At 39.8% G+C, this 18,211-nt stretch overlaps 1 protein-coding gene across 5 annotated transcripts in view; it reads left to right on the top strand.

The window, feature by feature from the left end:
* LOC140204132 (kelch-like protein 4) overlaps positions 1–18,211 on the top strand; it is a 401,566-nt gene that overhangs the window by 360,745 nt on the left and 22,610 nt on the right. For all 5 annotated transcript variants that reach the window (XM_072270528.1, XM_072270523.1, XM_072270525.1 and 2 more), the window contains 3 exons: positions 7,715–7,927; positions 8,621–8,807; positions 12,192–12,416. In XM_072270528.1, the coding sequence (XP_072126629.1) occupies positions 7,715–7,927; positions 8,621–8,807; positions 12,192–12,416 (625 nt within the window). The remainder of the gene's footprint in view (positions 1–7,714; positions 7,928–8,620; positions 8,808–12,191; positions 12,417–18,211) is intronic.

Genomic DNA, 18,211 nt, shown 5'->3' with positions numbered 1-18,211 from the left:
TATTATTTTTATGATATGTTCACGTATTGCAAGTTTCTGTTCTTCCAATACCTTTCGTGGAACATTTCATTAAATTCTGTACTACCTTTAATCTTTTTGTGAAGCCATAGATGGGTCACGGTTCCCAGAGTTTTTATTTCTCAAAGCAGCATGCAATTGTTGAGAATTTTATCTTCATATGCTTAGTTATTTACTGGAATATCCTTTATATGACTTTCTCCAATATATTCTTGGGAAATCAACTTCTCACATCCACTTAAATTTGAGGACTTAGGGTCTATATAAATTGTGTTCACTTTGAGTCAAACTCAAAATTCTATTATATTGTGTTTACTTTTCCTTGGAGAGTCCCTAATGAGATTTCTAACCAAAAGGGTATCGCTGTCATCCACCAATAGTGAATAAATAGATTAGCAGACCACCTAATGTAGTATCATGTTCACATTGGCATCCTTCTATTACTCATTATTTCAGTATCCACTTCAGCATGAATCATTGAAGGCTGATTCAAGCTAATCACTATGTCAATTACTTTTACACACCTAACCAATACCAGGAAAATCCATTCATTGATTAATCAACCTCTATCCCTTGGGACCTCCTGTCCCATGATCCTCTCGTATCCCTTTTGCCTATCACCTGTCCAGCTCTTGGCTCCATCCCTCCGCCTCCGGTCTTCTCCTATCATTTTGGATCTCCCCCTCCCCCTCCAACTTTCAAATCCCTTACTCACTCATCCTTCAGTTAGTCCTGACGAAGGGTCTCGGCCTGAAACGTCGACTGTACCTCTTCCTAGAGATGCTGCCTGGCCTGCTGCCTTCACCAGCAACTTTTATGTGTGTTGCTTGTCTATCCCTTGATATTTATTTACAATATAACATACTTCTGAAGAGCTCCCCTTAATGACTGTAGTCAAATTGATAGACAAAGCAGTCATTGTGTGAGATGGACTTGCCATGGCTAGTGGCTAGGGTTGTGTGTGAGACGGGAGGTGTGTATTATGTTTGTAGTAGTAATAATAAAGTGACTATGCTTTGGGGCTCTGAACGTCAGCTGCAATTTTAGTTGCTTGACAGAGTTCTGTATGGATCATTATTCTGTTTCTGTGTTTGGGGAAATTTCTGTTTCCTGTACTGATCTTCACCATCTATGTAAGATCATTAAGTTTCTCCAACTGGACCTTGTCCTGGAGAAATTACTGCATGCAGTAAGTTCACCTCTTTGATTTACCCTTAATTAATATGCTGGGTTGCCTGGTTCAAAGTGTGTAATATATCCCACAAAGTGTCCACTTGTTCCAACATATTGAGGTCAGCATGGGAAAAGTTGGTGCCAATTCTTTACTACCCAGTGTCCCTAAGCTACATAATGATTTCCACAGTGATTGGGGTTAAGGTTGGCCTTCACTTTATGAGATTCAGGCATATTCTGAGTTAGATTCAGGTTAGCCTTGACTAGTCCAATTACCTGAAGTTGGTGTGCATTGATGGTGAAAAGAACATAACTAACTTCTCTCAGTATTTTAATCTGAGAGCCAGGAGTGCTCACAAAAATCTGACAGTGGTGGCAGTAGAAAGAACTGTTGCTGGTCCTCCCCAAAGAGTGTGATTCCAATGTATTTTTTTTTATGCATGATTGAATTTCTAGGTAATAGTTGTATTGTGATGCCTAGACTTCACACAATATTTAAACTGTGGTCAGCACGTGTTTCGTAAAAATATAATCTACTATTAGCACTTTATTGTTGTGCTTTATGCCCCCAATTAATAAAACTAAAACTTTAATGGACTTACACATTATAACAACATCTGTAGAAGTACCGTGGACTGCACTGAACATATTTCAGTGTTTGCTTCTCATAGACAAGTAGCAGAGCTTTTGTTAATCTCCAGCCATTAGGAAGATTTAAGGCCTACCATTTGAACTTTTAGACATAAATGATGTTAATCCAATATAATATATTAAAAGAACAACTTCATATAATTTGTCTCTTTGCACATGATAGCTTCTCTGTTGGCAATTTGATGTGGCGGTTCAATCAAAATGGTCAAAATCTGATGTTTCCAAAGGATGTGCAAGTTATTTCAGGTACACAGGGAAAAGAGAATGAAAATACTGGAATCTAGAACAAACAAAAACAGAAAGGTGGAAGACCCTTATGGGTCAAGCAGTTTCTGTGGAGTCAAAACATGTAAGATGACGTTTCAGGTCAAAACCCTGCATCAGGATCTCGACCCAAAATATTAGTGTACTCCTTTTGCCTCCACAGATGCCTCTTGACCCACTGGGTTCTTCCAGTGTTCTCTTTCAGGTTTATCTATATCTGCACAACAGTGAGACACTTTAATGTGCATCAATTTGTAGTGATTAGATATTGAACAAAAGGACTGTGGGTTCTAGAAATCTGAAAGAAAAGCAGAAAATACTGGAAATGTCCAGCTGGACAGGCAGCACTTGAGTAAAGACAGAAAAAAATAATGTTTGTCAAAACTGAGAAACAGAGAATACAAGTAGCTTCTTCCACTTTGAAAAAATCAAGCACAGATTGGGTGAGTGTTTTGAAGAGCACCTGAGTTCAGCTTGCAGGACAGTACCCGAGCTTAATGATAGCTGCTCTTTAATTCTCCATCCTATTCCAACTCCTTGTACTGTTACATTGAAATAACAACAACACCTCACATATTTCTCAGATGTTGTAGACCATAAGACAAAGGAGCAGAAGTCGGCCATTCGGCCCATCAAGTCTGCTCCGCCATTTTATCATGAGCTGATCCATTCTCCCATTTAGTCCCACTCCCCTGCCTCCTCACCATAACCTTTGATGCCCTGCCTACTCAGATACCTATCAATCTTTGCCTTAAGTACACCCAATGACTTGGCCTCCACTGCTGCCCGTGGCAACAAATTCCACAGATTCACCACCCTCTGACTAAAAAAATTTCTTCGCATCTCTGTTCTGAATGGGTGCTCTTCAGTCCTTAAGTCAAGCCCTCTCGTACTAGACTCCCCCATCATGGGAAACAACTTTGCCACATCCACTCTGTCCATGCCTTTCAACATTCGAAATGTTTCTATGAGGTCTCCCCTCATTCTTCTAAACTCCAAGGAATACAGTCCAAGAGCGGACAAACATTCCTCATATGTTAACCCTTTCATTCCCGGAATCATTCTAGTGAATCTTCTCTGTACCCTCTCCAACGTCAGCACATCTTCTCTTAAATAAGGAGACCAAAACTGCCCACAGTACTCCAAGTGAGGTCTCACCAGTGCCTTATAGAGCCGCAACATCACATCCCTGCTCCTATACTCTATTCCTCTAGAAATGAATGCCAACATTGCATTCGCCTTCTTCACTACTGACTCAACCTGGAGGTTAACTTTAAGGGAATCCTGTACGAGGACTCCCAAGTCCCGTTGCATCTCCGAACTTTGAATTCTTTCCCCATTTAAATAATAGTCTGCCTGTTTATTTTTTCTGCCAAAGTGCATAACCATACACTTTCCAACATTGTACTTCATTTGCCACTTCTCTGCCCATTCTTCCAATCTATCCCAGTCTCTCTGCAGACTCTCCATTTCCTCAGCACTACCGGCCCCTCCACCTATCTTCGTATCATCAGCAAACTTAGCCACAAAGCCATCTATTCCATAATCCAAATCGTTGATGTACAATGTAAAAAGAAGCGGCCCCAACACTGATCCCTGCGGAACACCACTGGTAACAGGCAGCCAACCAGAATAGGATCTCTTTATTCCCACTCTCTGTTTCCTGCCAATCAGCCAACGCTCTATCCAGGTATGTAACTTTCCCATAATTCCATGGGCTCTTATCTTGTTAAGTAGCCTCATGTGTGGCACCTTGTCAAAGGTTTTCTGAAAATCCAAATATACAACATCCACTACATCTCCCTTGTCTAGCTTACTGGTAATTTCCTCAAAAAATTGTAATAGGTTTGTCAGGCAGGATTTTCCTTTAAGGAATCCATGCCTAGTTCTGCCTATCTTGTCATATGCCTACAGGTACTCTGTAACCTCATCCTTGACAATCAACTCCAACAACTTCCCAACCACCGATGTCAAACTAACAGGTCTATAATTTCCTCTTTGCTTCCTTGCCCCCTTATTAAATAGTGGGGTGACATTTGCAATCTTCCAGTCCTCCGGAACCATGCCAGAATCTATCGGCTTTTGAAAGATCATCACTAATGCCTCTGCAATCTCCAGAGCTACTTACTTCAGAACACGTGGGTGCATTCCATCTGGTCCGGGAGATTTATCTACCTTCAGACTATTCAGCTTCCTGAGTACTTTCTCTGTCGTAATTGTGACTGTGCACACTTCTCTTCCCTGCCACCCTTGGGTGTCCGGTATACTGCTGATGTCTTCCTGCGTGAAGACAGATGCAAAATGCTCGTTCAGTTACTCTGCCATCTCCTTATCTCCCATTACAATTTCTCCAGCATCATTTTCTATTGGTCCTATATCTACTCTCACCTGTCTTTTACTCTTTATATACTTGAAAAAGCTTTTAGCATCCTCTTTGATATTATTTGCTAGCTTCCTTTCATAGTTAATCTTTTCCCTCTTAGTGACCTTCTTGGTTTCCTTTTGTAAGGTTTTAAAAACTTCCCAATCCTCTGTCTTCCCACTAATTTTTGCTTCCTTGTATGCCCTCTCCTTTGCTTTAACTTTGGCTTTGACTTCTCTTGTCAACCACGGTTGCATCCTTTTTCCATTTGAAAATTTCTTCGTTTTTGGAATATACCTGTCTTACATCTTCCTCACTTCTCGCATAAACTCCAGCCACTGTTGCTCTGCAGTCTTTCCCGCCAGTGTCCCTTTCCAGTCAACTTTGGCCAGTTCCTCTCTCATGCCACTGTAATTTCCTTTACTCCACTGAAACACCGACACATCAGATTTCGGCTTCTCTTTTTCTAATTTCACAGTGAACTCAATCATGTTATGATCACTGTCTCCTAAGGGTTCCTTCACCTCAATCTCTCTAATCACCTCTGGTTCATTACACAATACCCAATTCAGTACAGCCGATCCCCTAGTGGGCTCAACAGCAAGCTGTTCTAAAAAGCCATCTCGCAGACATTCTACAAATTCTCTCTCTTGAGATCCAGTGCTGACCTGATTTTGCCAATCCACTCGCATGTTAAAATCCCCCACAATTATCATAACAGTGCCCTTCTGACAAGACTTTTCTATTTCCAGTTGTAATTTGTAGTCCACATCCCTGCAGCTGTTTGGAGGCCTATAAATAACTGCCATCAGGGTCCTTTTACCCCTGCTATTCCTTAGCTCAATCCATAAAGTTTCTGCACCTTCCGATCCTATATAACCTCCTTCTAATGATTTAATATCATTTCTTACCAATAAAGCCACGCCTCCCCCTCTGCCTACCTTCCTATCCTTCCGATATACCGTGTATCCTTGGGCGTTCAGCTCCCAGAGACATGCATCCTTTAGCCGGGTCTCAGTGATGGCCACAATATCATACCTACCAATCTGTAGCTGTATGACAAGATCATCCACCTTATTCCTTATGCTGTGGGCATTTAAGTATAACACCTTAAGACCTGTATTTGATACTTTTTGCTTTGATTTCACTGCAACTTTATTACACTGCAACTCATTCCAATGGCTATAAATTTGCCCCATCACCTGCCTGACTTTCCTGACATCTTTACTGCTCACTATCTTAGATTTACTTATGTTTTCCCTTTCCTCCGCTCTGTCATTCTGGTTCCCATCCCCCTGCCAAATTAGTTTAAACCCTCCCTAACAGCTCTATTAAACTTTCCCGCCAGGATATTGGTCCCCTTTGGGTTCAGGTGTAACCAGTCCTTTTTGAACTGGTCATACTTCCCCCAGAAGAGATCCTAATTATCCAAGAATCTGAAGCCCTGCCCCCTACACCAGTCTCTCAGCCACGCATTCATCTGCCTGATCCTACTATTCTTGCCCTCGCTAGCACGTGGCACAAGCAGCAATCCCGAGATTACTACCCTGGAGGTCCTGCTTCTCAGCTTCTTTCCTAACTTCTGGAAATCTCTCTTCAGGACCTCCTCCTTTGTCCTATCTATGTCATTGGCACCAACATGTACCAAGACAAAACCCTCCCCCTTCAGAATATTCAGGACCCGATCCGAGACATCCCGTACCCTGGCACCTGGGAGGCAACACACCATGCGGGTATCTCTATCAGACTCACAGAATCTCCTGTCTGTTCCCCTGACTATGGAATCCCCTACAACTACCGCATTTCTCTTCTCCCTCCTTCTCTCCTGCACAACAGCGCCAGGCTCAGTGCCAGAGACCCGGTCACCGTGGGCGTCCCTGTCAGGTTATCCCCCTCAACAGCATCCAGAACAAGATACCTGTTGCTGAGGGGGACAGCCACAGGTGTGCTCTCCACTATCCGGGCATTTCCCTTCTCTCTCTTGACAGTGACCGAGTTTTCTGACCCCTGTAGCCTAGGGATGACTACCTCCCTCAAGCTCCTGTCTATCACCTCTTCACTTTCCCTAATAAGCAGTAGGTCATCAAGCTGCAGCTCCAGATCCCTAACACGGTCTCTGAGAAGCTGCATCTCGGTGCACCTGGCGCAAATGTGGCCATCAGGGAGGCTGGAGGTCTCCCAGGATTCCCACATCTGACACCCTGAACAAAGCACTAACCCTGCAGGCATGCTATCTAATTCTACAGGAGTGAAACAGGAAAAATAAGTCTACTCACCCACTTACCTCGCCAAACAAACACACTTTTTAAATCGTTAGCTCGTACTGTTAGCTGTGTGAGACCTGCTATTCCTGTCTGTCCCGGCCGATTAGCGAAAGGAGTGGGGGGGAGGGAGGGAAAAAAAGAGCCTCAATATCAAATTCTCTAACTTTAGGTAACTGAATTTTTTTTCTGCCTGTATCAGAACTAGCCATTTCTGCCAGTCATCCATCTTTTATTTGGTTCAGTTTTTCCCTGTACATTAGTCTTGCCTGCTATTAGCAAAATGTTGCAGATATAGAAACATGATTTGCTTGTCTGACACAATAACATTTAATCTCTCCTTGTGATGAATTTTCCCTTTGTTCTATCCAGCCTTCAATGCTGCTGAGAATTAACCTGTTTTCTCTCTTCCCTAGACTCACATCTGAAATGTCAAGCTTGTTTCTCTTTCTACAGATACTGCTTGACTTGCTGACTGTGGCATTTTGTTTTACTTTATATCCATGGTTTAACGGAAAAATTCTGCAGCATTTCTTTATCAGAGATGGGATGAATCATCAGCTAATAGGAGGCTTGTTTTAGGAAGGACTAATTGGCAGAAATTTTCTACAGCTTCAAAATCGCTAAGTTGTGGCTCCTAAAACATTGAAATGATCTTGCCATCACTAGTTGAGCTCTCAATGCAATGAGAGTTAATTTCATGTGCGACGGGCTTCAAAACTTTAGCAAATAATGCCGGATTAACAGCTAAGACATTGAAACAAATAACTACCATAGTATTCAAACAGGAATTTCATTATCCAATCATGATTTACTTTAACATGTAACGAGAATTATATACATTTGTTCACAAATTATAACTTATATTTGTCTTATCATAAATTATATCCCATAATATTGACTTATAATAAATTATATCTTATAAATACCTTATAATAAAGTATATTTGTTAACACCAATCATTGTTTTGTTGACTTGATCACAGGAACACTTCATGGAAGTGATTAAGAATCAAGAGTTCCTTCTGCTCCCCGCCAGTGAGATTGAGAAGATCCTTGCGAGTGATGATATTAATGTTCCTGATGAGGAGACCATATTCCAAGCTCTGATGATGTGGGTAAAGCATGAGCTACACAAAAGGCAACAGGATCTTGCAATGCTCTTGTCTTACATTAGACTACCATTACTCTCCCCACAGGTAAAGGAAAACACAAAATGGCTCCTACAGACTTTACCGAAAGCATTTGGCACTGTATTAAGTAATAGTAACCTTATTCAATATATCGCTAATATTCCGATGAATATTCCCAATCTCCATTTTCCTCTGTTGGCTCAATAGCAAAGGATCTGTTCTTGTTATCAGAGTGAGTCAGTTGCTATCATAATGGCAGGCCTAGAAACAGAAGTAGGCAATCTCTTAAGTACTTTCTTTCTGATGTGAAGAACAGTTGTTTTCCTCAGGTCTTGTAGGGCAAATTAAGTCTCATCTACCACCGTCTCACGTCTCCCCCACCCCAACTGCAAGTATTTTAAATCCCCGTTAGAGCAAGTCCCATTGCCCATTCAAGTGATCCCAGCAGCTTTATTTTCCAATTACTTCTGAGGTGGAAAATTAAGATCAAATGAGGCTTGAGATTTAAAATCACACAGGCCTAATTTCTATGGCTGAATTTCTGTCATGAGTTATACTGTCAGATTCTGTTAAACTGCCATATCTAATATGAACACATCCATAGACAGTTAATGATTTAAATTATTATCACAATAATATTTGCAGCCCACTGCAAATTGGAGAACTTGGAAAAAAATAAAAACAGAGTGTGAATCATTTTCTGAAATAACATAACATGTTTTATGACCTATAGTGACTGATGAATTCTATTTATTCTAGCTGTTGGCTGATTTGGAAAATAATCCGATGTTTGCTGATGACTTGGAATGCCAAAAACTCCTTATGGAAGCTATGAGGTATCATTTGTTGCCAGAGCGACGACCCATGATGCAAAGTCCCAGAACAAAACCAAGAAAATCAACAGTTGGAGCACTTTATGCAGTAGGAGGAATGGATACTAACAAGGGTAAAAATAAAAAGGAAACTGAAGCATCCATTGAACATAAGATGGCTAATGTGTAAAGAATTAAAACTTCCTTGCAATTTTTTTCATGACAGCCCTACAAATGACATCAAGACACTTTCCTTTGTAGGATAATTTTAATTGACTATTTAGAAATGGCTATTTTCTACTTATTTTCATTTTAGATGTTATTTCATCCTCTCTCCAATGCCTTCTGGAGTTTCATGGATATTCCTCTGCTCAGGGGATGAAATGGGAATGCATATTTGAGGAAAATTATTGTTCAGCCTTCCAAAAAGACCCTTAACTTTGATCTGACATCTGTGTTCTCTTCCCTCAATTACTGCAATCAAACACTTGGCTGCTATTTTATGTCTCCACAATTGGTCACATAGAAACATAGACATAGAAACATAGAAAATAGGTGCAGGAGTAGGCCTTTCGGCCCTTCAAGCCTGCACCGCCATTTATTATGATCATGGCTGATCATCCAACTCAGAACCCCGCCCCAGCCTTCCCTCCATACCCCCTGATCCCCGTAGCCACAAGGGCCATATCTAACTCCCTCTTAAATATAGCCAATGAACTGGCCTCAACTGTTTTCTGTGGCAGAGAATTCCACAGATTCACCACTCTTTGTGTGAAGAAGTTTTTCCTAATCTCGGTCCTAAAAGGCTTCCCCTTTATCCTCAAACTGTGACCCCTCGTTCTGGACTTCCCCAACATCGGGAACAATCTTCCTGCATCTAGCCTGTCCAATCCCTTGAGGATTTTATACGTTTCAATCAGATCCCCCCCTCAATCTTCTAAATTCCAACGAGTACAAGCCCAGTTCATCCAGTCTTTCTTCATATGAAAGTCCTGCCATCCCAGGAATCGATCTGGTGAACCTTCTTTGTACTCCCTCTATGGCAAGGATGTCTTTCCTCAGATTAGGGGACCAAAACTGCACACAATACTCCAGGTGTGGTCTCACCAAGGCCTTGTATAACTGCAGTAGTACCTCCCTGCTCCTGTACTCAAATCCTCTCGCTATAAATGCCAGCATACCATTTGCCTTTTTCACCGCCTGCTGTACCTGCATGCCCACTTTCAATGACTGGTGTATAATGACATCCAGGTCTCGTTGCACCTCCCCTTTTCTTAATCGGCCACCATTCAGATAATAATCTGTTTTCCTATTTTTGCCACCAAAGTGGATAACTTCACATTTATCCACATTAAATTGCATCTGCCATGAATTTGCCCACTCACCCAACCTATCCAAGTCACCCTGCATCCTCTTAGCATCCTCCTCACAGCTAACACTGCCACCCAGCTTCGTGTCATCCACAAACTTGGAGATGCTGCATTTAATTCCCTCATCCAAGTCATTAATATATATTGTAAACAACTGGGGTCCCAGCACTGAGCCTTGCGGTATCCCACTAGTCACCGCCTGCCATTCTGAAAAGGTCCCGTTTATTCCCACTCTTTGCTTCCTGTGTGCTAACCAATTCTCCATCCACATCAATACCTTACCCCCAATACCGTGTGCTTTAAGTTTGCACACTAATCTCCTGTGTGGGACCTTGTCAAAAGCCTTTTGAAAATCCAAATATACCACATCCACTGGTTATCCCCTTATCCACTCTACTAGTTACATCCTCAAAAAATTCTATGAGATTCGTCAGACATGATTTTCCTTTCACAAATCCATGCTGACTTTGTCCAATGATTTCACTGCTTTCCAAATGTGCTGTTATCACAGCTTTGATAACTGACTCCAGCAGTTTCCCCACCACCGACATTAGGCTAACCGGTCTATAATTCCCTGGTTTCTCTCTCCCTCCTTTTTTAAAAAGTGGGGTTACATTAGCCACCCTCCAATCCTCAGGAACTAGTCCAGAATCTAACGAGTTTTGAAAAATTATCACTAATGCATCCACTATTTCTTGGGGTACTTCCTTAAGCACTCTAGGATGCAGACCATCTGGCCCTGGGGATTTATCTGCCTTCAATCCCTTCAATTTACCTAACACCACTTCCCTACTAACATGTATTTCGCTCAGTTCCTCCATCTCACTGGACCCTCTGTCCCCTACTATTTCTGGAAGATTATTTATGTCCTCCTTAGTGAAGACAGAACCAAAGTAATTATTCAATTGGTCTGCCATGTCCTTGCTCCCCATAATCAATTCACCTGTATCTGTCTGTAGGGGACCCACATTTGTCTTTACCAGTCTTTTCCTTTTTACATATCTATAAAAGCTTTTACAGTCAGCTTTTATGTTCCCTGTCAGTTTTCTCTCATAATCTTTTTTCTCCTTCCTAATTAAGCCCTTTGTCCTCCTCTGCTGAACTCTGAATTTATCCCAGTCCTCAGGTGAGCCACTTTTTCTGGCTAATTTGTATGCTTCTTCTTTGAAATTGATACTATCCCTAATTTCTCTTGTCAGCCATGGGTGCACTACCTTCCTTGATTTATTCTTTTGCCAAACTGGGATGAACAATTGTTATAGTTCATTCATGCAACCTTTAAATGCTTGCCATTGCATATCCACCGTCAATCCTTTAAGTGTCATTTGCCAGTCTATCTTAGCTAATTCACGTCTCATACCTTCAAAGTTACCCCTCTTTAAGTTCAGAACCTTTGTTTCTGAATTAACTATGTCACTCTCCATCTTAATGAAGAATTCCACCATATTATGGTCACTCTTACCCAAGGGGCCTCTCACGACAAGATTGCTAATTAACCCTTCCTCATTGCTCAAAACCCAGTCCAGAATAGCCTGCTCTCCAGTTGGTTCCTCGACATGTTGGTTCAAAAAACCATCCCGCATACATTCCAAGAAATCCTCTTCCTCAGCACCTTTACCAATTTGGTTCACCCAATCTACATGTAGATTGAAGTCACCCATTATAACTGCTGTTCCTTTATTGCACACATTTCTAATTTCCTGTTTAATACCATCTCCGACCTCACTACTACTGTTAGGTGGCCTGTACACAACTCCCACCAGCGTCTTCTGCCCCTTAGTGTTACGCAGCTCTACCCATATCGATTCCACAATTCATATTAGAACCTCCCCTCCATAGGATTAGGAGGATATCAAGTAGAAAGCCATGATTGGTGAGATGTGCTTTCAGAAAGGTATTTTGGTCTACCTTGGTCCAGTGTATCAGCCATACTCCTCAATTATCCCTTGTCTATTCATAAACACATTCTTAACCTACGTTACGTTAAAATTGTCTGCTGTGATAGTAAAGACAAGGGGCCAGAATTCACAATAATTCTTGTTAAGAGTTAGAATTTATTCATTTAATTGAATTCATACTTCCTGATTTATAATTCTACAGTTAATAATTGTCATCGTTTCTCAGATCTATCATCAACTATTTTGATAGGTGCCACAACAGTGGAAAAATATGACCTCAGGACAAATACCTGGATACAAGTAGGCACAATGAATGGGAGACGTCTGCAGTTTGGTGTGGCAGTGATTGACAATAAACTGTACGTCGTTGGTGGAAGAGATGGATTAAAGACATCCAACACTGTTGAATGTTACAATCCGATAGCCAAAATTTGGTCAATAATGCAACCAATGTCCACTCATAGACATGGACTAGGTAAGAAATATTTTTAAAAATTATTTACAAACTTTTGAACTTAACATCCCTTTTGATGAAGAACGAACAACACTACTCAATTTTATATGTTCTTATGGAGCATAACTTTGCAAAGCATAGCAGATTTACATGTGGCACAAAGAACTAAATGCCTTTAAATGTTTCTATCTAAGCTGCCTCAACCATTTCCTCTGGCACATCCCAATCTCTGTGTGAAAAGGTTACCCCTCAGGTTGTACATGAAATAAGAGCTCAGCAGGGTGGGAGCATCATTAGCGTGGATAGAGACTTTAAGAAAGGTCACAGCATGGAGAGTAGGAATAAATAAGTTATGTTCAGTGTGTCAGATTGTCAGAAGAAGACACCACAGGTAGTGGGCCCTACATTATTTAACAATTAACACTGGATATATTATACTGTTGCTTTAACTAATTTTGTTGATAATGCACAGCTAGGAGTGAAATTGAACTTCAACAAGGGGTCAAGGAGTCTGTAAAAGCACACAAACTGATTCAGACAAGTGAGCAGATGGAGTATAATGTGGGAAGATAAGAGATAAAATGCTTTAATGAAAAGAATCTGAAAAGAATTAATATTGGTATACTGAGGGGCCTTGGTTTTGCTGCAGAGAGTAAACCTGCAAGTCCAGCACACAGTTAAGAAGAGGCATAGATGTAAGGAAATCTTATTTAAATCCTACAAAGCTTTGGGTGAGGCCATGTTTAGATCGCTGTTTGTCGATTTATCTATGTGCTTTAAAGAAGGATGTAGTTACTTTGACATAGATTTACCAGGTTGATCCTGAGGATAATGGGATTGTCCTATAAAGAGAGATTGTATAAATCTGGCCTGAACTTATTAATGTTCATCACATACAAGGTTTTAAGAAGTTTTGGCAGGGCAGGTACTGAGACAGTTTATTCTACTTGTTCTGGAACTGGGGGTATAATCACAGGATAAAGGATCAGTCAGGGAGAAAATTCTTTCTTCAGAGGATGGTAAATCTTTTAATTCCCTTCCTCTCTGGATTGTGGATGCTCAGTCACTGGGTATCTTTAAGCAAAAGATCATTGGACTTCTGTAAACTAAGGGGAACAAAGGACCTGTGGACCTGTGGATCTGTGGATCTATGGACCTGTGGACCTGTGGATGAAGGAAAGTGGATTTGCAATAGGTTGGTCACGATTTGACTGAATTGTAAAGCAAGTCTGTGGAGTTATATGTCATACACCTTCCTCTGTTTCTTACACTCTGTTTCAATGTCTTCACCCGTAATGTTCATGTTTAGAAGACACGACATTTAAGTTAAATTGACACCAACATTTTAAAATATCTTCTCATGGCGGCCAGGTGTACATCTTTATGATTTGGAATAAAGCATCATTGCCTTACTTGGACCTTGTATCAGAGAATTGTGGCATGCCTACTTCTCAGTCAGTAAAAGATTTTCAAACATTTTCTCCTTGTCTTCATTTTTTTCTTGCATTTCACATTAAATTTGTTTCATGGGCAAAATTACTTTCTTTTAAAGATTCGCTTTAAATTTTCCAGATGTAATCAGATTTTCCAGTTAAAATGTTACTGAGATGAATGACACTCCTCTCTTCTAAAATGTAAACTGGGCACAGAGTATTGGGTAACACACATCAAAGTTGCTGGTGAATGCAGCAGGCCAGGCAGCATCTCTAGGAAGAGGTAGAGTCGGTGTTTCAGGCCGAGTATTGGGTAGTTGTATTGTTAAGTATGACATTATATAAAGTGTCTCATTTTCCCCAGTTTCTTCAGAAAATTCGCATGAAAGTATCTCAATCCATAGGTTGCTCTTGTTCTAGACTATGAAGTAAAATCAGAGCTTATCTGTTCTTTCAGATTTGCAATTTTAAAGGCTTTACAAGTGTTAATCACTGCCTAACAATCTCTCTTTATCATTAAAAACTAACTGTACGAGATTTGCAGTCTCAATCCTGTAAATTTAAAGTGAAAAAGGTAAATACTGCTCTTGATTTTTGATCATTTTGGAAAATCCAGATTGTTGTATTTCCAAATTCAATTTGATATGACATTCTAATATAGCTTACTTTTAACCAGGAAGCTTATCAATTATGCCATTACACTGCTAAACTGTAAAGAGCAACTTGAAATATGCTCTCTGCAGTATATACTTTAACATTCACAGTCCTGGCACATACCTTCCCAGAGAGGAAATAAATATTGAGGATTCAGATATAAAAATCAGTAGGCACAAATATTTTTGAACACACTCAGATCCCTAGTTATGTACTCCCAGTATGTCAAGCTCTATGCCAGAAACATGTCATAAAATTAACCTACTTAATTTGCAGTGCCCATAAAATTATATATCCTATAGCATTTGTTGCTACATTCTTGATGTGCTCTCTGCAGATGAATTTGATGAAATCAGATATTAGATTTATACTTCATGTTTAGGAAAGGGCAAGTGACTTGTGTGACAATAGTTAAAATAAAATTGAAGGGCCATATTTAATATAGTATATTGGTGGCGCTATTTATCAGCAATTGTGTGCCAATACATTTGTTTTTAAATACGCTTGCAGCACAGGATGGATTCTGCCACAAGCTCTTTCTTAAACAGAACAAAGCACTTGATCACTTCCTATTGGCCAGTTAAAGAATGCCGTAAGATAGTATAAAATACAGCAGAATTGGAGAATAAATTTTACCTTACTTCTTATGTTGTGTCTTCTTCACTAACACATCAGAGAACTATGATATATGATAACCACCAAACTTAAAACATGCTCGGATTTCTAAAGCTAGGATATAAGATATGTACTTAGAAATGGTTCATGAGATAAGTTTTATATATATATCGAATATTCTTTGCTTTACTTGGTTTCAAGTAAGCTTCATAGAATCAAGATCAAGTCACTAAATCTAGAAAAGGTACAATAACTCCTACATAAATTAACCTGACTGCCAATTGAAAGTTAATCTTGGCAAGCAATTAAAATTCTCTGAGTTCATCAAATCATCATCCCAGAGGCCTAATATGGTCAATCTGTCAGAAACCTTGAAGCAGGTGGTCAGTGCCTTGGGAAAACTGTAATGCGGAAGCACTTGGGCGTAAGAAAGTCAAAAACCAGGAGCTGGTAGAATCGTGCCAGAGACCGGAGTGGAGGACATGATGTGAGCCTATAAGAGATAGGGTGTAGAGGCTTTACTGGATGTTCACTGTGCAGAACCTACTTTCTCCTTGTTATCACATGGGATGCAAAGAAAAGAGCCATCCGGACCACCACAGAGTCTGCTGAGTGAGTCTCCAGATAGCTACGCATCAAGAAGTGAGACCTGTGGTTGAATGCTGCTGGCACACAAGTCAGGGCCCGATCAATGCTGGCTGGGTTGCCTGGGCGATGGTGTCTGATGTTGAAAGACCCAAAACACCCGATAACACCAGGTTACAGCTCTGATAGTGTATCCCAGCGCACCCTAGGATGTATCTCAGCATTGTATCGTTCTAGTCTTCCTGCTGAAAATGTGAAGACTAGATTAGGGCAGCAGAAGCAAAATATTAGTTCAAAAATATAATTAAGACCAGTATCTGCAAATCAGGTAGGTGAAATGTTCATAAGACCTAGACAATGTATCCAGTACGCTGGGAATTAAATTGATCCATATAAGTGAAAATGTAGATGGAAACAGAAAATTTTTTATTATTTGATCTTTTGAGCTAATGTTTATGGCCAATGGCAGTTCTTCAGAAATTGCTGATGAAACGTTGTTATTCTAAAGCATCTATTTTTTGCTCGCTGCCCTGCTGAAGTTTTCATACACTTTTGTTTTATTTTACGTGTCTGGCATTCATTGATTTTTGTTTTGCATTATCAATATCCAATAATCCATTGTTATCTGCAAATGAGGTGCTGCATGGGTTACTCTTAAGAATTACAATAGGTAAATGCTTTGTTTCAGGTTTTGCCTTGTGTTTCAGAAATGGAACAGAGCATTATTTGAAACATTATGCATTGTGACATAACACAACAGGGGATGTTGAGTTCAATGCAGGCTCAAACCAAAACATGAATATACCTCAATTTTATATCAAAAATTCATGGCCTAAAGATTTCCAAAACTCAGAAAATCTTAGAAGCCTGTGCATGATCATAATGGCAGAAATATACTGTCGATTTAGCACAACAACATTCCTCAAATAACAATAAGGTAATGACTAGATCATCTATTTTGTTGTAAAATGATTTATCTTTGTGGGATGTAACAGAAGGAAGGTAATGGCAAATAGAGAAGACAGCTTATGATACATGAATAATGTAGTTTTCTCTAAAAGATCAATAATTTATAACCATAGATGTTGAAAAAGACTTCCGATGACTGATGGCTCTAATATACTGATTGGATGGGAACACTCAGAATCAAAAAGGAAATGCAGTAGTCATTTGTTTTTCTTTAATATATCAATCAATTAGTACAACTGTCCAATATTCACATTAATACATCAAGTACTGCTGAGTGATTTATTTTATTATGTGGATTTTGTTCATTGTCATGATAAGTTGGAGTTGTCATTCTTTCCAGCTACATCGCTGAAGCAGTGAATAGCTGTGCTGTACAAAGTGCTCTTTTCCCCACTGTGGTTAAGTATTACAATAGTTAAGTATTATGCATAGTTATCATAATAGTATCATGATGATATATTTCCCAAATATTGAATAGTCAATGAACATTCATACCTTGACTTTCCTGCTGGTGTTACATTAATATGGATGATTGTTCAAATAAGATGAATTGTTCATTGTAAGCATGAAATTACATTTGTAAAGAACTAGCTCACCTTTCAAATATCATCCATGATGATAGAAATTCAGCACTTAATTACTAGAGTAAACTAGTGGTGTACAAATGCAAATGTTTTGTGGAGAGGGCAAGATTTACAAACCAAATTATGGACTCACTTTCAAGGGCTCTTCATGTCATCGATATTTATTGCTTTTTTTTCCTTTTGTATTTGCAGTTTATCGACTTTAGCACATTGGTTGTTTATTTATCTTGTTGGATGCAGCCTTTCATTGATTCTATAGTGTATGTGGAGTTACTGTGTATGCCTGCAAGAAAATTAATCTCAGGGTTGTACATGGTGGCATATATGTACTTTGATCTAAAATTTACTTTGAACTTTGAACTTCTGAGGTCACTCATGAGAAACCTCTTATTTCAATCAAACATACCTGTTTATATTTTTATTCATTTTTAAAGACACTAATGCCCTGATTCACACTGCTCCACTCACCTCCTCCTCATTGAGCTGGACCCTGCTGCTCCATTGCTCCCTCAAGCCACCTCCAGTGGTCTTTGGCATCTTGCTATCCACTTCAACACCTTGCGTAAGTTACAAACTACTCAACATCTATGGGAGAGGAAAAGAATTACCAGGGTAGGTTGATGACCTTCTATCAGAGCTAGGTAATGGAGTTGTATCCACTGATATTATGCTATGGGGTTTAGAGCCTGATGTTAATTTGGAAGATCAGACTGGGCCCAATATATTCTTGGACCTTGCTTTGCACTAGGGACAGAATGAAGGACATGGAGAGTCATCTTTCCCCTATAGCTTTCAGCCAAATGACATAATTTTTATTTTATTTTATTGTATTTTTTAAATTTTTATTTAGAGATACAGCTCAGTAACAGGCCCTTCTGGACTAATGAGACCAATTCAAAGGTTCAAAGGTTCATTTATTATCAAAGCATGTATCCATATACATCTCTAAAATTTGTCTTCTCCAGATAGCCATGAA

The sequence above is a fragment of the Mobula birostris genome, chromosome 10, assembly GCF_030028105.1.
Source record: "Mobula birostris isolate sMobBir1 chromosome 10, sMobBir1.hap1, whole genome shotgun sequence".
Taxonomy (NCBI): domain Eukaryota; kingdom Metazoa; phylum Chordata; class Chondrichthyes; order Myliobatiformes; family Myliobatidae; genus Mobula; species Mobula birostris.
The sequence above is the reverse complement of the archived record's forward strand: the minus strand, read 5'-3'. Positions and strand labels throughout refer to the sequence as shown.